The 16,369-nt window shown below is 35.8% G+C and overlaps 1 protein-coding gene across 9 annotated transcripts in view; it reads right to left on the bottom strand.

The window, feature by feature from the left end:
• Positions 1-16,369, bottom strand: part of EHBP1 (EH domain binding protein 1) — a 336,323-nt gene that overhangs the window by 207,940 nt on the left and 112,014 nt on the right. For all 9 annotated transcript variants that reach the window (XM_026447739.1, XM_026447738.1, XM_026447742.1 and 6 more), the window contains 2 exons: positions 14,979-15,160; positions 10,104-10,243 (listed from right to left, as the gene is read on the bottom strand). In XM_026447739.1, the coding sequence (XP_026303524.1) occupies positions 10,104-10,243; positions 14,979-15,160 (322 nt within the window). The remainder of the gene's footprint in view (positions 1-10,103; positions 10,244-14,978; positions 15,161-16,369) is intronic.

The following is a 16,369-nucleotide window of genomic DNA, read 5'->3' as shown; positions in this document are numbered from 1 at the left end:
ACACCTGCTAGCATGATTTCATTGAGTTGGATTTATAGATTGACTTGAGGAAAAATGATATCTTAACAATATTGCATCTTCTAATCTGTGAACACAGGTTCTCTCTCCATTTATTCAGGTCTTCTTTAATTATCTTCAGTAATGTATTACACTTTTTAGTTAGAGGTTTTTCGCATCCTATGCCAAATTTATTTCTTAGTCTGTTTTTTTATTTACCTCTACTGTGAATGAAATTTTGCTAATTTCATTTATCTGTAATCAAAATTCTGTAATTAATAAAAACAGATTTTTCTACACTGATCTTATATCCTGTGACTTTGCTAGAACTTCAAATATAATGTTGAATGGTAAGAGCAAACATCCTTGCCTTGTTCCCAATCTTAGGGGAAAAGTGTTTAATGCTTCCCCATTAAGTATAACATTAGCTGTAGCTTTTCACAAATGTCCTTTATCAAAATAGAGAAATTATCTTCTATTGAAACTTTGCTAAGAAACTTGGTGTTGAATTTTGTCAAATGTTCCTTTCTGCATCTGTTGAAATGATTATATAATTTTTTCCCTTTATTAATGTGGTTAAACTAACCTTGAATTCCTAGGATAAATCCTTAGTGAACTCATTTAGGTACTTTGCATATTAATCGTCTCCTGGCTCCTCTCTTAAATATTTGAAGGCTTCTGACTTCTTTTTTAGAGCCCTCACTCCCATCCAAGCCCTGCCAAGATGGGTTCTCAGTATCAGCAGAACTCCCCCAGAGACTCAGGGGTGGGGTGGAGGAAGACAGATTATGTTTAGTGTCATAAGTACAAATAAAGCAGCATTAGCATTTAAGAGTGACAGAGAAAGTAAGCTGAATTTGTAGCCTGTGTTTTCTGCTACTGTTACTATTCTCTGAGTTGACATATTTGAGTTCTAATGACTGCGAAGATATACTCCTGATGACTTCAGTCTCTCATCTGAGGGTTTCAAACTCTTTTAAAAATAAGGTAACTATGATACCTTATAAACTTAATGGCTCAAGGGATCAGAATTGCCTTACTTCTCTGCTTTCCTCCTATTCCCAACCTTAGTGACTAAATAACGGAGGGAGTTTTCCAGATATTCTCATCTTTTAACCGACCTCCAAAATAGGTGGCCATTTTAATTAATTTTTATTTAAACAAATTTTTTTTTGGCTAAGGCTCTCACCTCAACCTCCAAGTAGCTAGGACTACAGGTGCATGCCACCAAGCCTGGCTAATTTTTTTTTTTTTTCAATTGAGCCCACAACAATCCTATGATTTTGTTCATGAGATGCCTAGGTACTGGTGGGTGGATGCCAGGTAAAAACCAGAAGCAAATGAATGTTCCTACTCTCTGACCAGAGTCCCATATTTACTTTAAGGAACCTTCTAATAAAAGGTGGGATACCTACTATCTTCACTCATAGCTGTAGTAAGTAGAATTTAATCTCAGAGGGCTGAGTCATACCATCATCAACTTTAGCTCCTCAATATGTAACTGGTATCTCCCCTACTACCATCTGTGCTGTTAGATTTTGTTCCCTGAAGGTAGCCAATACGTCACTCTCTCTTCCTTCTCCCAAATTAACTTTATCGACTATGGGAAAAGGATTAACAAACACCAGGCAACATTGCTTATGGTAAAAATTAAACCTGATTGACAAATTGCATCTGGATGGGAAGATTCTGAATGAACTATATAGCTGGTGTAAGGCCACAGGTTTTAGCTTCTCTGAATGTGGAGACTCTTATAAATGTGCATGTCCCTTATAGGAACCTTGGAAACTATATCCATGAAACTTGTACAAACGTATCTGCTCAGACCAGTTTGGGTCTTAAAAGGAAAAAAAAAAAAGATATCTGCTCTTGTGCTGCATGGCGATTTTAAGGCAAGGCAATCCCTGCTCATAACTATGTGAATCTTGTACCCAAGTTGTCATTTGGTGGTAGGGGATAAACAATAGTATTCAGATTGCTGTGAAGACTCTGGTGAAAAAGGAATACCCTGCTGGCATACTGTGTTTCCTATCCAATATCCTTTTAAGTGAATCTAATACTGTTTGGCCTATGTAGGTCATGTGAATGAATCTGAATGTCCAGCTGATTTTAGGTAGACTACTCCATGGTGATCTTTGCAACACAACAAACTTTAAGAATATCAGGGGTCTTTCAGGAGCCTCATAATGTCTGAGTTCTCTTAACAATGCTTCAAGTAAACCGCTTCAGTTGAACTTGATTTTCTGTGACGTATTCAACAGGGCCTTGTCTTTATAAATACAGGGGTCTTTATTTTTCTTCCTGTTGGTGTATATTCAGAAATTCAACATGAGCTCCAAAGATGATCATATTGCCAAATAGTGCTTCAAGCATTGTGTGACTGCCATACAGATGGAGGCATTTATTGTTCTGAAACCAAATGGTTTAATAATTTCTACTACCAGCTGCAGCAAACTTTCTATTAAAAGGCATTTTTTCTGCAACTCCAAGGTCTATCACTCCTGCTACATTTCAGTGATTTTTCCAACTGTAATTCAAAATTCTCCTGCCTATTCACTGGTGCTACACCTCAGTAAAATGTATCTATAGATACAGCATCAATAAATGGTTCCTGCCTGAGAGCTAGTCCCAAATATGTATCTATTTAGCAGGGGAGTCTGTCTCAGGATAGTGTAGGGAGTTTTGATCAGTGCAAGTACAGATACCATGGATTTACTTTCACCTCCCAACAAAGACTGTAATTTTGGAGGATATGTTTTGTCAAATACTGCTGATTTAACAGCAACTTTCCATAAGAAATTACTCACTACATGAATAACCGTGAGGTATCAATCTAAGAGGTACACAATGGTTAACAGTCTGTTCCCTCAAGAAATTCTGAGCTTTGTTGGAGAAATAATACATTCAATATAATTTTAGTGATATAATACAATTGCACTTTATGCATTTAGATTGCAATATTAAGATATAATTAACAGGAACAATTTAAAATAATAATTCCTTCCTCCATAAAAATTGTGTCAATAACAATTTCAAACTTGGAAGGAAGAGTTAATATAAACTGTGTTTAAGCTACTGCCACTTTTGCTGGCAAATAAAAATACTTACCATACTTTATTTGTAACCATATTTATAAAATATGTCCATTTTGTTTTCTTGAGCTATTATTTTAACATTAATGCTGTTAAATTTCAATAAACTTTTTATTATGCTAAAACTACTTCACTCAAATACTTTTAAAGTGGTCATGCTGTTGCTAAAAAAAAATATCCCTGAAAGTTAGTAACTTTGGAATGGGATTTACATGTGTTAAAAAAATGCAACTACAGAAGTCAAACAACTGCCATAATATGCTGTGCTATTAATTTAGGTTACCATACTCTGCAAACATAATAGAAAATGACAAGAAAAAACTGTAATATCAAATAAAAAATATGCTACAATGCTTGTGAATTTGTTAGGACTTAGAACCTACATCTAGGCACCCACTGCCCCACCCGCCCCTTCTTCTTCAACACACACAATTTGCATTCATTCTTTTTAGAAAATTAGTTTTGAATTAGGGAGCTTTGAATTATGTGTGCCCTCCAGAACATATTCCTTCTACAAAATGGAACCACTCTACCCTGTACAACGTAGTATGTGATTAAATGTCAAATGGAATAAGATAAGCCAGAGGGAATGAAGTTTCATTCATTCACTATGGCCTTTCAGTTAACATATATTTAATTCCTAACATGTTCCAGATAATGTGCTGGAACCTAGAGATGAAAAAATTATTAGAACACAGTTTCTACTTTCAGAGAATTTCATAAAATATAAAAAATGTAAATAACACAAAAACACAGGCATCCAAAGTTGCCTCAAAACAATTTCTTCAATTAGGTTCAGAGAATTTTAAACTGTCTAACAGAAAATTACTGCTCTTGCAGGAATTTTAGAAAATAAGGAATAGCGTATGTTTAATCAACAAAGGTTTAGCTATGAAATCTAATAATTATTTAATCATTGAATCTATATTTTCCTCAAAACACTGCTGTTCTCTTACTCTTACTCTTCCTTTCAATAGTAGTGTAGAAATTGTAACATATTATCATTTTTTCTCCCATGGCTGTGATCAAAATAGCACAGTACTGCTCCAAACAACTGCAAATGTGTGGTTTAAAAAATTCCTACTTAATTGTACCCGTGTCTAATTGAGATTTAGTTTTAATCAAAAGCCAACTACAAATAACAAACCATATTCTCTAACTAAAAAGAACCAATTAATATCCCACTGGAATTGCAAAAACTCAGTCTATAGGAAAATGCCTACATTTGTATATGGTAGTAGCATAAAGGACGGAATGGTCAAGCTTAATAGGAAGGGGGCATCAAAGGCTTCTCAGAGCACGTGACAAGTGAATTAAATTTTGAAGGATAGGTATATTATGGTCTGAATGCTGATGTCCCCCCAAAATTCCTATGTTGGAATTTAATACCTAAAGTGAAGGTCTTAGGAGGTGGAGCTTACAGAGAGGTCATTAGTTCATGTGGGCTCTGCTCTCATGGATAATACTATTGCCGTTATAAAAGGCTTGGAGGACCGGGCGCAGCGGCTCACGCGTATAATCCCAGCACTTTGGGAGGTCAAGGCAGGTGGATTACCTGAGGTCAGGAGTTCAAGACCAGCATGGCCAACATGGTTAAACCCCATCTCAATTAAACATACAAAAATTAGCTGAGTGTAGTAGCACACACCTGTGATCCCAGCTACTCGGGAGGCTGAGGCAGGAGAATCCCTTGAACCTGGGAGGTAGAAGTTACAGTGAGCTGAGACTGCGCCACTGCACTCTAGCCTGGGCAACAAAGTGAGACTTTGTCTCAAAAAAAAAGGCTTTGAGGGAGCAAGTTTGTCCCTCGTCCTTTTCTTTGCTGTTCCTTCACATGAAGGCACATACAGGGCACCATCTATATGGAACAGACTCTCACAAGATAACAAATCTGCAGGCTCCTTCATCTTGGATTTCCCATCTTCCAAAACTGTGTGCAATAAATTTCTGTTGATTACAAATTACCCAACCTAAGGTATTTTGTTACAGCAGCCCAAGCAAACTAAGACAAGTTAGAAGGTGACTGGTAGTACTAGGGGAAAGACACCCACTTATTCTTCTGGAAATACTCCAGATAGCCAAATAACCAAAACAAGAAAGAAAGGAAAGAAAAAGAAAGAAAGAAAAGACAAGAGAAGAGAAGAGAAGAGAAGAGAAGAGAAGAGAAGAGAAGAGAAGAGACCAGAAGAGAAGAGACCAAAACTCAAAGATGGGAAAGATATCACATTTAAAAAATTGTTGCTGACATCATCATAAAATACAATGCAAATGTCAGTATATACTATTGAAAAGAATTAGCAAAGTGTTATTGAAATAAACATAAAAGCCAACAGGGGTTGGAGGGAAGGGTTTAAATAAAGTTAAGAAGAGAATCAGATTGCATCTCTCATTCTACAAGAAGAGAGTCAATAAATTTTGCTTTATTTTTAATGTAAGTAGAGAAATAAAAGTTTACTCATTTTTCTGTCTGGTTTATTTATTTATTAGAGATAATACTAGCCTAAAATGAAAATAGGTTATATACCTTCTAAGTTACTCTATGAAAAATGTTTAAAAACAGAAAACCGAAGAAAAGCAACATGTAATGGCTAGGTGGAAAAAATAAGAAAAGGCGCCAAAATAAAAGTATAAATAAAGTAATACAAATACACATAAGTATATCAGTTATCAAGAAATATAATATTGAAGGGCAAAGCCTATAAAGTTAAATCAACCAAATGCTGTATATAAAAGAAGCACTTAAAATAATACAGATAGGTTAAAAATCAAGTGAGAAATATGCCAAGAAAATAAAAATCTAAAAAAACCATTGTTTACAAATATCAACAGGCAAAATTTCAAGGCAAGAGGCATTAAATGGGGCAAACTGATACAAATTATGAGGCTTTACGATAATAAACTTTTATAGAATAAACAATTTGGCAGTGAAGTTTTCTGTCTTTAAAAAATAAACTATAAAAAAAGATATATATACAGTCGTTCCTTGGCATAGATGGAGGATTGCTTCCAGGAACCCTGTCTATACCAAAATCCATACATCAAGTCCCAAAGCAGGCCCTTCAGAACCCACATATATGAAAAGTGGGCCCTCCATATGTATGTAGGTTTTGTACACTGTGAATACCGCATTTTCCACGTGTTTGGTTGAAAAAACATCATGTATAGGTGGACCCATGCAGTTCAATCCATGCTGTTTCAGCCTCAACTGTGCAGGTACAATCTCAGACATATTGCTAGTCTGGTTCCAGATCACTACAATAAAGCGAATATTGCAATAAAGCAAGTCACAAAAACTTTTTGGTTTCCCAATGCATATAAAAGTTATGTTTATACTATAGTCTATTAAATGTGCAATAGCATTATGCCTAACAACAACATATATACCTTATGTTAATAATCTTTTTGGTGTTGGTGGGTCCGCCTTGATATTGATGGCTACTGATTAATCAGTGTGGTGGTTGCTGAAGGTTGGGTAATTCCTTAAAATACTTGTTGCCACTTCTTAAAATAAGACAGCAATGAAGTTTGCTGCATCAATTGAATCCTCCTTTCATTAAAAATTTCCCTGTAGCGTGCAATGCTGTTTGACATTTTACCCATAGTAGAGCTTCTTTCTAAATTGAAATAAATCCTCTCAAACACTGCCACTACTTTATCAAAGTTGATGTGATATTCTAAATCCTTTGTTGTCATTTCAACAACATTCCCAGCACCTTCACCAGAAGTAGGTTCCATGTCAAGAAGCTACTTTCTTTGTTCATCCAGAGAAGCAACTCCTCATCCATTCAAGTTTTATCATGAGATTGCAGCAATTCAGTTATATCCTTAGGCTCCACCTCTAATGCTGGTCCTCTTGCTATTTTTCCACCACAACTGAATTACTTCTTCCACTGAAGTCTTGAAACCCTCAAAGTCTGCCACGAGGATCGTAATCAGCCTCTTCCATCTTCCAAACTCCTGTTGATGTTGATATTTTGACCTCCTCCCATGAATCACAAAATTCTTAATGGCATCTAGAACTGTGAGTCCTTTCCAAGAAGTTTTCAATTTACTTGGCCTAGATCATCAGAGGAATCACTACCTATGACAGCTACACCTTACAAAATGTATTTCTTAAATAATAAGACTTGAAAGCCAAAATTACTCCTTGAACTACGTGCTGCAGAAACAACACGAATCTCCTTGTACATCTCCACCACAGCTCTTGGGCAACCAGGTACGCTGTCAATGAGCAGTGGTGTTGCTTTTTTAGGGAGCATGCTAAAAAGGAATGAGTAGTAATATTTTGGAAAGCATCTTTTTTTCTGTACAGCAGATCTCAACAATGGACTTAAAATATTCAGTAAACCATGCTATAAAAAGATGTGCTAACAAGAGAGTCAACTTGCCATTTGAAGCTTTGAGGCTCTGAAGCCAGGTGTTGACTTTGCCCTTCTAGCTATGAAATTCCTAGATGGCATCTTCTTCCAATAGAAGGCTGTATTGTCTATATGTAAAATCTGTGTTTTTATGTAGCCAGCTTCATCAATGATCTTAGTTAGATCTTCTGGATAACCTGCTGCAGTTTCTATATCAGCATTTACTGCTTTACTTTGCACTTCCATGTTATGGACATGAGTTCTTTCCTTAAACCACATGAACCAACCTCTGCTAGCTTCAAACTTTTCTTCTGCAGCTTCCTCGCCTTTCTTAGCCTTCACAGAACTGAAGAGAGTTAGGGCCTTGCTCTGGATTAGGCTTTGGCTTAAGGGAAAGCTATGGCTGGTTTGATATTCTATCGAGACCATTAAAGCTTTCTCTGTATCAGCAATAAGGCTTTATACATTTTTTAAATCTTTCATGTGTTCACTGGGGTAGAACTTTTAATTTCCTTCCAGAACTTTTTCTTTTTATTCACAAGTTGTTTAACTGTTTAGCACAAGAGGCCTTTGCATTCGGCCTATCTTTGGTTTAGACATGCCTTCCTCACAAAGCTTAATCATTTCTAGCTTTTTATTTAAAGGGAAAGACATGCAACTCTTCCTTTCACTTAAACACCCACAGGCATTGCAGGGTTATTAACTAGCCTAATTTCAACATTGTTATGTCTCAGGGAATGAGGAGGCCCAAGGAGAGGAACAGAGACAGGGAACAGCTAGTTGGTGGAGCAGTCAGAACACACTTGATTAAGTTTGCTGTTTTATATGGGTGCAATTCAAGGCACCTCAAAATAAGAACAATAGTAACATCAAAGATCATTGGTCAGAGATCACCATAACAGATATAACAATAATGACAAAGTGTGAAATATTGCAAAAGTTACCAAACTGACACAGAGACACAGAGAAACAAAGTGAGCACATGCTGCTGGTAAGACTGATAGACTAAGCTGATAGACTTGCCCAACGCAGGGTTGCAAAAATCTTCAATTTGTTAAAAAAAAAAAAAAAAAAAAAAAAAATCTGTGAGGTGCAATAAAGCAAAGTTCAGTAAAACAAGCTATACCTGTAATGAGAAGTTGATTCTAATGATAAATGCAACAAATAGAATATACATGTAAAAATATATTTATAGAAAACGTAACCGGGCACGGTGGCTCAAGCCTGTAATCCTAGCACTTTGGGAGGCCGAGATGGGCGGATCACAAGGTCAGGAGATCCAGACCACCCTAACATGGTGAAATCTCGTCTCTACTAAAAATACAAAAAAATTAGCTGGGTGTGGTGGCGGGCGCCTGTAGTCCCAGCTACTCGGGAGGCTGAGGCAGGAGAATGGCGTGAACCTGGGAGGTGGAGCTTGCGGTGAGCTGAGATCGTGCCACTGCACTCCTGCCTGGGCGACAGAGCAAGACTCCACCTCCAAAAAAAAAAAAAAAAAAGAAAGAAAAGAAAATGTATAATGTATAAATCATATATCTAGACTACAAATAAAAAAACCTCAATACAATTCTTAAAACATTTGAGATTCAAGAGACTTTTGAATTTTATTTGAATGAATAAGCAAACAAACTAGAAACAAATAAAGCACATGGTAAAACACACTCTCCAAAACATGGTTGGGCACAATAATAAATCAAAACTGCAATCACAAATTAGAAAACAATAAAATTTACACATGAAAAAACATCTAATTTTGCACACAAGTCTGAGCAGTTCCTTATGATAGATTTCTTGTTGTAGAATGGAAATGAAGGTCATCAGAGTTAAGAAAGTTACAGAATTTTTTAGCTGAGTAGTTAAATGAGTGATCCATGGGGTAAATGGAAATCCCCCACATGACAGCAGGAGTTGAGGCAGAACCAAAAGATGAGTGACAAAGTGCCCAGATGAATTTGAAAAAATCACCAAGAGGTAAACAGATGACAGAAGTGAAGGGACATCAATTCAGAAATTTAGAGCAATTAATTAACTAAAAGAATATGTAAATTGTGCTTAATTTTCACTGCAATAATAGAAGTATAACATCAATTTCTTAAGTGTGATAGCCAAATTGTCAATAAATATTTATTGACCAATTAATAAAAAGTTCTAACCACTTAACATCTTCCTAGCTTGATCAAACCAGCTTGAAGGAATACCTGCATAGAAGCTTCAATACCAGAATACATAAGATATACAAATTCAAAAACAGAATGTCCACATAATTCAAGTAAATAAATGAATATGAAATAGGAGAAGCTGGCCAATCCATCTCCTTATTGTGTCCTATTATCCTTTACAGGCTGATCTTTACTTACACAGGTTTCATCCACACATTGACAAAACAAGTATGACCAGATTTAGGTTGCTTTGTACTATAATTCAATATTGTTTTTTGTTATTTTGACCATCCTTGTACTTGATCTCAAACTGCTAAAATCTATTATAAACAGCATAGGAAGTTTTCAGAGAACTATATGGTATATTTTATTGCAGAAAAGCTTAAAGAAAAAAAAAAGCCCTAATAAGTAGAATTGTTTTTTCCTGGGAAATGAGAATGAGTTTTTGAACTCTGCAACAAGAGACAGACTTTTAGTGTAATGCTAATAAAACCAACCTGTAATTTTAGCTGCCTTTTCTTCTTGGTTCACTCTGTTCTCATCATCGTCTTCATTATCTTCTTCAAAGTCATCTAAATTGCCAATGTCGGCCTGCTTCATACTCATCAAACTAGCCAAACTTTGCATGTCTTCGTCTCTACATCAGTGATTCAAAATATAACACATTGTATTAAATGACAGTTAGAAAAATGATGGTTCTTAAGAAAATAATAAATTCCTTCTTTCTATAAAGTATGTCAATAAGTCTTTCTTATCAGTTGTTCAAGAATATTGAAAAATCTAAATACTCATATTCATTAATTTTTAAATGGCATGCTTAATTAGTAAAGAGCTAATAAGATTAAAAATTAACTGGTTAGATCAAAGACTTAAATCTAAACCTGAAACCATAAATATTCTAGAAGATAACACTGGAAAAATTCTTCTAGGTATTGACTTAAGCAAAGAGTTCATGACCAAGAACCCCAAAGCAAATGCAACAAAAACAAATAGATGGGACCTTATTAAACTAAAAAGCTTCTGCACAGAAAAAGAAATCATCAGCAGAATAAACAGACAACTCACAGAGTAGGAGAAAATACTCACAAACTATGCATCCAACAAAGGACTAATATCCAAAATCTACAAGGAAGTCAAACAAATCAGCAAGAAAAAAATGAAATAATCCCATCAAAAAGTGGGCTAAGGACATGAATAGACAATTCTTATAAGAAGATATACGGGCCGGGTGCGGTGGCTCATGCCTGTAATCCCAGCACTTTGGGAGGCCGAGGCGGGCGCTCACAAGGTCAGGAGTTCATCACCAGACTGACCAACATGGTGAAATACCATCTCTACTAAAAAAACAAAAATTAGCTGGACATGACAGCATGCGCCTGTAATCCAAGCTACTTATTAGGAGGCTAAGGCAGGAGAATCACTTGTACCCAGAAGGCAGAAGTTGCAGTGAGCCAAGAATGCGCTACTGCACTCCAGCCTGGGCGACAGAGTGAGACTCTGTCTAAAAAAAAAAAAAGAAAGAAAAAGAAAAGAAGATATACAAATGACCAACAAACATGAAAAAACATCACTAATCATCAGGGAAACATCACTAATCATCAGGGAAATGCAAATCAAAACCACAGCGAGATACCACATCACTCCTGCAATAGTGGCCATAATTTAAGAATAAAAAAAAATAGATGTTGGTATGGATGTGATGAAAAGAGAACAGTTTTACACTGCTGGTAAGAATGTAAACTGGTACAACCACTATGAAAAACAGTATGGAGATTCCTTAAAGAATTAAAAGTAGAACTACTGTCTGATCCAGGAATCCCACTGCAGGGTATCTACCCAGAAAAAAATAAGTTATTACAGGAAAAAGATACCTGCACATGCAATGTTTATAGTGGCATAATTTGCAATTGCAAAAATATGGAACCAGCCTAAAAGCCCATTGACCAATGAATGTATAAAGAAAATGTGGTGTGTGTGTATATATATATATATATATATACACACACAGCATGGACTACTACTATACACACACACACACACACACACAACATGGAATACTACTCAGCCTTAAAAAGGAACAAAATAATGGCATTTGCAGCAACCCGGATGGAATTGGAGACCATTATTCTAAGTGAAGTAACTCAGGAATGAAAAACCAAACATCATATGTTCTCACATTTAAGTAGCAGCTAAGCTACGAGGATGCAAAAGCATAATAATAATATAATGGACTTTGGAGACTTGCGGGGAAGAGTGGGAGGGATGTGAGGGATAAAAGACTACATACTGAGTACCGCGTACACTGCTCAAGAGATGGGTGCACCAATATCTCAGAAATCATCACTAAAGAACTTTCCTATGCAACCAAACACCACCTGTTTCCCCGTAATGATTGAAATAAAATAATAATAAAAAAATTAACTGGTTAGGAATTAGTTCAATTCTGTGCTATAGATATATATGGAAGACTAAAATACTCTTTTCTTTTTTTTTCAGACAGGGTCTCACTCTATAAGCCAGGCTGGCTGGAGTGCAGCAGTGTGAACATGGCTCACTGCATCCTCCTGGACTCAAGCAATCATCCCACCTTAGCCTCCTGAGTAGCTGGGACCCCAGGCGTGGAGCACCATGCCCAGCTAATTTTTAAAATTTTTGTAGAGTGGGGGTCTTGCCATTGTGGTTCAGGCTGGTCTCAAACTCCTGGGCTCAAGTGATTCTCCCACCTCAGGCTCCCAAAGTGTTGGGATTACAGGTGTGAACCACTGTGCCTTGCCTAAAATTTTCTTCAAGGAATTAAAGTACGGTTTCCTGAGCATTAAGTCTGGAAACAAAAACTTGTTTCAAAAAACAGTGAGACAGTTTGCAAATCAGATAAGATCTAGAGTTTAAAGTATTCAAACTTCCCAAAGGAATTAGAACAAGATTTTAAATCTGAAGTCCATGTAGGCTTTTGAGTTTGTGGGTAGCAGGGAAACAAAGTGGTAAACCCCTGTAAATCACACTTAAATCTTGTTTAAATGTGCATTGTTTTTCCAACAGGGCTATAACCTCCCAAAAGTGAAGAAACTCTTATAGCAGGAAAAGCACTTTAAAAACATAGAAAAGCACTTTTAAAACATAGTTTTAAGAGTTATAAGATAAAAAAATTACCTTGGCTGACTGTAAGTTAAATACCATGTATTCGATAAATATAAACTTTTTAAAATGTTTTAAGCATTTTAAGTACAAATTTATAAGCTTTATATTAAGTATTCTAAAAGTCAAATCATTTATATTTTCATCATGTACTATTTTCACCTTAAATTTCAAATAAACTACAGTGAATGAAATGTATATCTATTATTTACAGATTAATTTTTACTTTGCTACACCTCCCCCAAATTCAGAAAGTCACATTAAGATACTGTTTCTTTGTAAAGTAATGCTTAATATGTCAGTATCTTCTAAATATAGTATGGCTTTATAGACTAAACTGGTTTTAAAAAATTCTTTGCATCTTATCTCATATAAGCCTTAGAGTTAACAAAGTCATTTCCCCTTTTAAAACTAAATTTAGTGACACAAAGTTTTCACGAGCAAAAAAGTTGTATTACCTTACGTGAATGTCTTACAAATTGCTCTCTTATCAACAGGAGACAATTTCAAAATGTCATTCTTAAAATGTTAACTTGCTGGCTGGGCGCAGTGGTTCACACCTGTAGTCCCAACACTTTGGGAGGCCAAGGTGGGCGGATCACTTAAGGTCAAGAGTTCAAGACCAGCCTGGCCAACATGGTGAAACCCCGCCTCTACCAAAAATATAAAAAATTAGCCAGGTGTGGTGGTGCACACCTGTAATCCCAGCTACTCAGGAGGCTGAGGCAGGAGAATCGCTTGAACCCGGGAGGTGGAGGTTGCAGTGAGCCGAGATCGTGCCACTGCACTCCAGCCTGGGTGACAGAGTGAGATTCTGTCTCAAAAAAAAAAAAAAAAAGTTAACTTGCTTAATTTCATACCACTTAAATTTCCTCATATTTTAACCCTGAATATTTTTCTTTGGGGAATGGGTAACAAGGCAAAGAAGGAAGAGGTAGAGAGGGAGTTTAGGGTGTCCGGAAAGAATTCCTTTTCAATTCAAATTGAGACATTTGGTTTGGCTGAATTTCTTCTCACCCAGATTCCCGTGAATGGCGCTGATTCACTTACAGCTTTTGCCCAGTGGAAGGAAGTCCACCCTCAAAAGATCTTCTCTGAATTTGTTTCTCTTCTTCCTGTGTTTCCTTTCCTTTTATTTTGGCTTAAACTTCAGGGTAAGAATTTTATTTTTAATTACTCAGTATTTAAGTCTATAATTTAAGGTCCTGAGACGAAAGACTAAGATGCTTCCATTCTGCACTGTCTCCCTACTACACTGGCTTAGAATCCAACTTTCCAGTGAGGAGGCTTACTGTTATCTAACAAGTCATGTGTTGACATGTAGATGAGTGTCAAACATCTCATTTGACTAACTCACAGAATCCAGTCTAATCAGTCATGTAGACATGGCCAGTTATAGTAACCACATTCCAATAGGTCAAATACATTCAGAACTGTGATTCAGATTAGATAAAATGTTCACAGCTATCTCTTTCCTCTCACCTTTTAAGTCTAGGTATAGAATTTCCATTTCTCCTGTTTCTTCATCTTCCACTCCACTCAGGTACGAACCCTTGCACAACACCGGTAACATTCACTTACCCCTGACTTGATTGTATGCAATAACCAGGGTGAATCTTACTTTTTTCCCCCTTTTGTAGGTATTTTCACCTCATTTTGTCACATTAGAGTTTTACTCGTTAAAGAGACTAGAACTGAATCTAGAAATCTTTGTGCAATGCTGACTCCGCACTTAAAAAGTGATTTTTGAAAAGAAAATGATTACCATCATTTTCTAACTGTACCCTCCTACATAATTTTTGGAAGGTTGAGCCAAAGAATATGATTTGGCAACAGTTCCCTTAATTATTTCATCCCTTTTATCCTAAACTTTTCGTTTTGGGTTCCTCTCATGTCTCAATTGCATCAAACAGTTCTACACATTGAACTGTGTGTACTTCAGAGTACACACTACTACACTGAAGACACTGAAATATAAAACACTTAAAATATCCTAAAATATTCAATTTAAATTTTGAAACCAGCTGTGATCACTTTTATATTACCGTACATTCTCTGGAGTCAAAAGAGACTACTTATAAGTAACAAGGAGTTCCCTTAACTCAGCCTCTGAAACAAAGAATGGCAAAAATGATTGGTATGTTGTAAGATGTTCAACTGTTGCCAGTCTACTAAGTCAAAAGCTATGGTATACTGAAACACAATGTAAGGCAGCTTACTTGACAAAAGAAACTTACGTGGCTTTTCCTTCCCTCAGGAAGATGCAAGATAATGAAAACTGAAGAGTGGCAGATACAACTTTTTTAGATAATGGCTTGAATTTTAACTTGACATCAGTCTGAGTTGGCATAGGGCTTGCATACTGTTTCATATTGATGCTGCTAGTAGCAAGAGCTTTCCTTCGACCAGAAGGGGATTCCTGGAAGATTAAAGAAAAAAAAAGTATATAATTTTGAGTTATTTTATAGTCAAATATTTTACAGTACGATTTTAATAATAAATCAAATAATAATTGAAAACTTCCTTCTCCTATTAAATTCCTATCACACAATAACTAAATAAAATTACAATGAAGTTGTATCACAGCTTTTATATTAATAAGTAAGGCAGATATGCAATTGGAAAGAGGTAACCCAGGCAGAAACAAGAGAAGATTAGAACAACCCTAAACACCAGAAAAGGAGAAGCAAGGAATGAAAATTAGGACAGAAAGACTCCAGAGTTACTATGAGAAGAGGATCCAATACAGGGCTAGGCATCAACAAATACTCAACAGTTGTTTTCCTTGCTTTGATTACATTTAATGTAACCTAATGATATTTCTCCTTTTTAAATGCCTATGATTATTTATAGTATAACTTCCAGCCTTGGTGGCATTCTACCATTTTTTTTTTTTTTGTCTAAAACATCTGAATCCTATGTATCCTGTAATTTGAGTCTTATTTCTTCCCCAGGCCTTTTTTTTATTGTGTCAGTCCATAGTTCTCTCTCCCATAAAATCACATATATCATAAAAGAAACAGTTGACTTTCTGATCCTATGCCTAGACACCACTGACTCCAGCAGATCTCAAGAATTCTTCTCAACATTGCTATTGCCAATTCATCAGAAACAGAACACAAAATGAAACCTATTTGCTATCAAAAGTACTTAAAATTCCATTACTAAAGCTATTGTGTTTCTTAACTATGCTTTATAGAATAATAGCCTAGGAGAACAATGAAAACAGGACAGCAAAATACTGGTTGTGCATTAACTTTGTACAAGACATCATGTAAATTCTGGGAAGATATGATGAATAAGACATAATCTCTGCAGGTTCTATGGCAAAAGGAAAATTTTAGATGTAGGATAATGTGTAAATAAAATAAATCAGAGATCATGTACCACTATTTCTTGTAGTTTACTGATACGGGAATTAAGACCAAAATTTAAATCTTAATTTTCAAGCTGTGTGACCGTGGGCAAGTCAGAAAACTTGAGTCTCAGTAACCTTCTCTATAAAATAAGGAGGCCAAACAGACATCCATTCAAGTTCTATAATTATTTTCCACAAAATTATTCAATTTTCAAACCAAGGTAAGAAAAACCACCATTAATACCTTTGAACTATTATTTAATAAATCTT

Source organism: Piliocolobus tephrosceles, chromosome 15 (assembly GCF_002776525.5).
Source record: "Piliocolobus tephrosceles isolate RC106 chromosome 15, ASM277652v3, whole genome shotgun sequence".
Classification (NCBI taxonomy): Eukaryota; Metazoa; Chordata; class Mammalia; order Primates; family Cercopithecidae; genus Piliocolobus; species Piliocolobus tephrosceles.
The sequence above is the reverse complement of the archived record's forward strand: the minus strand, read 5'-3'. Positions and strand labels throughout refer to the sequence as shown.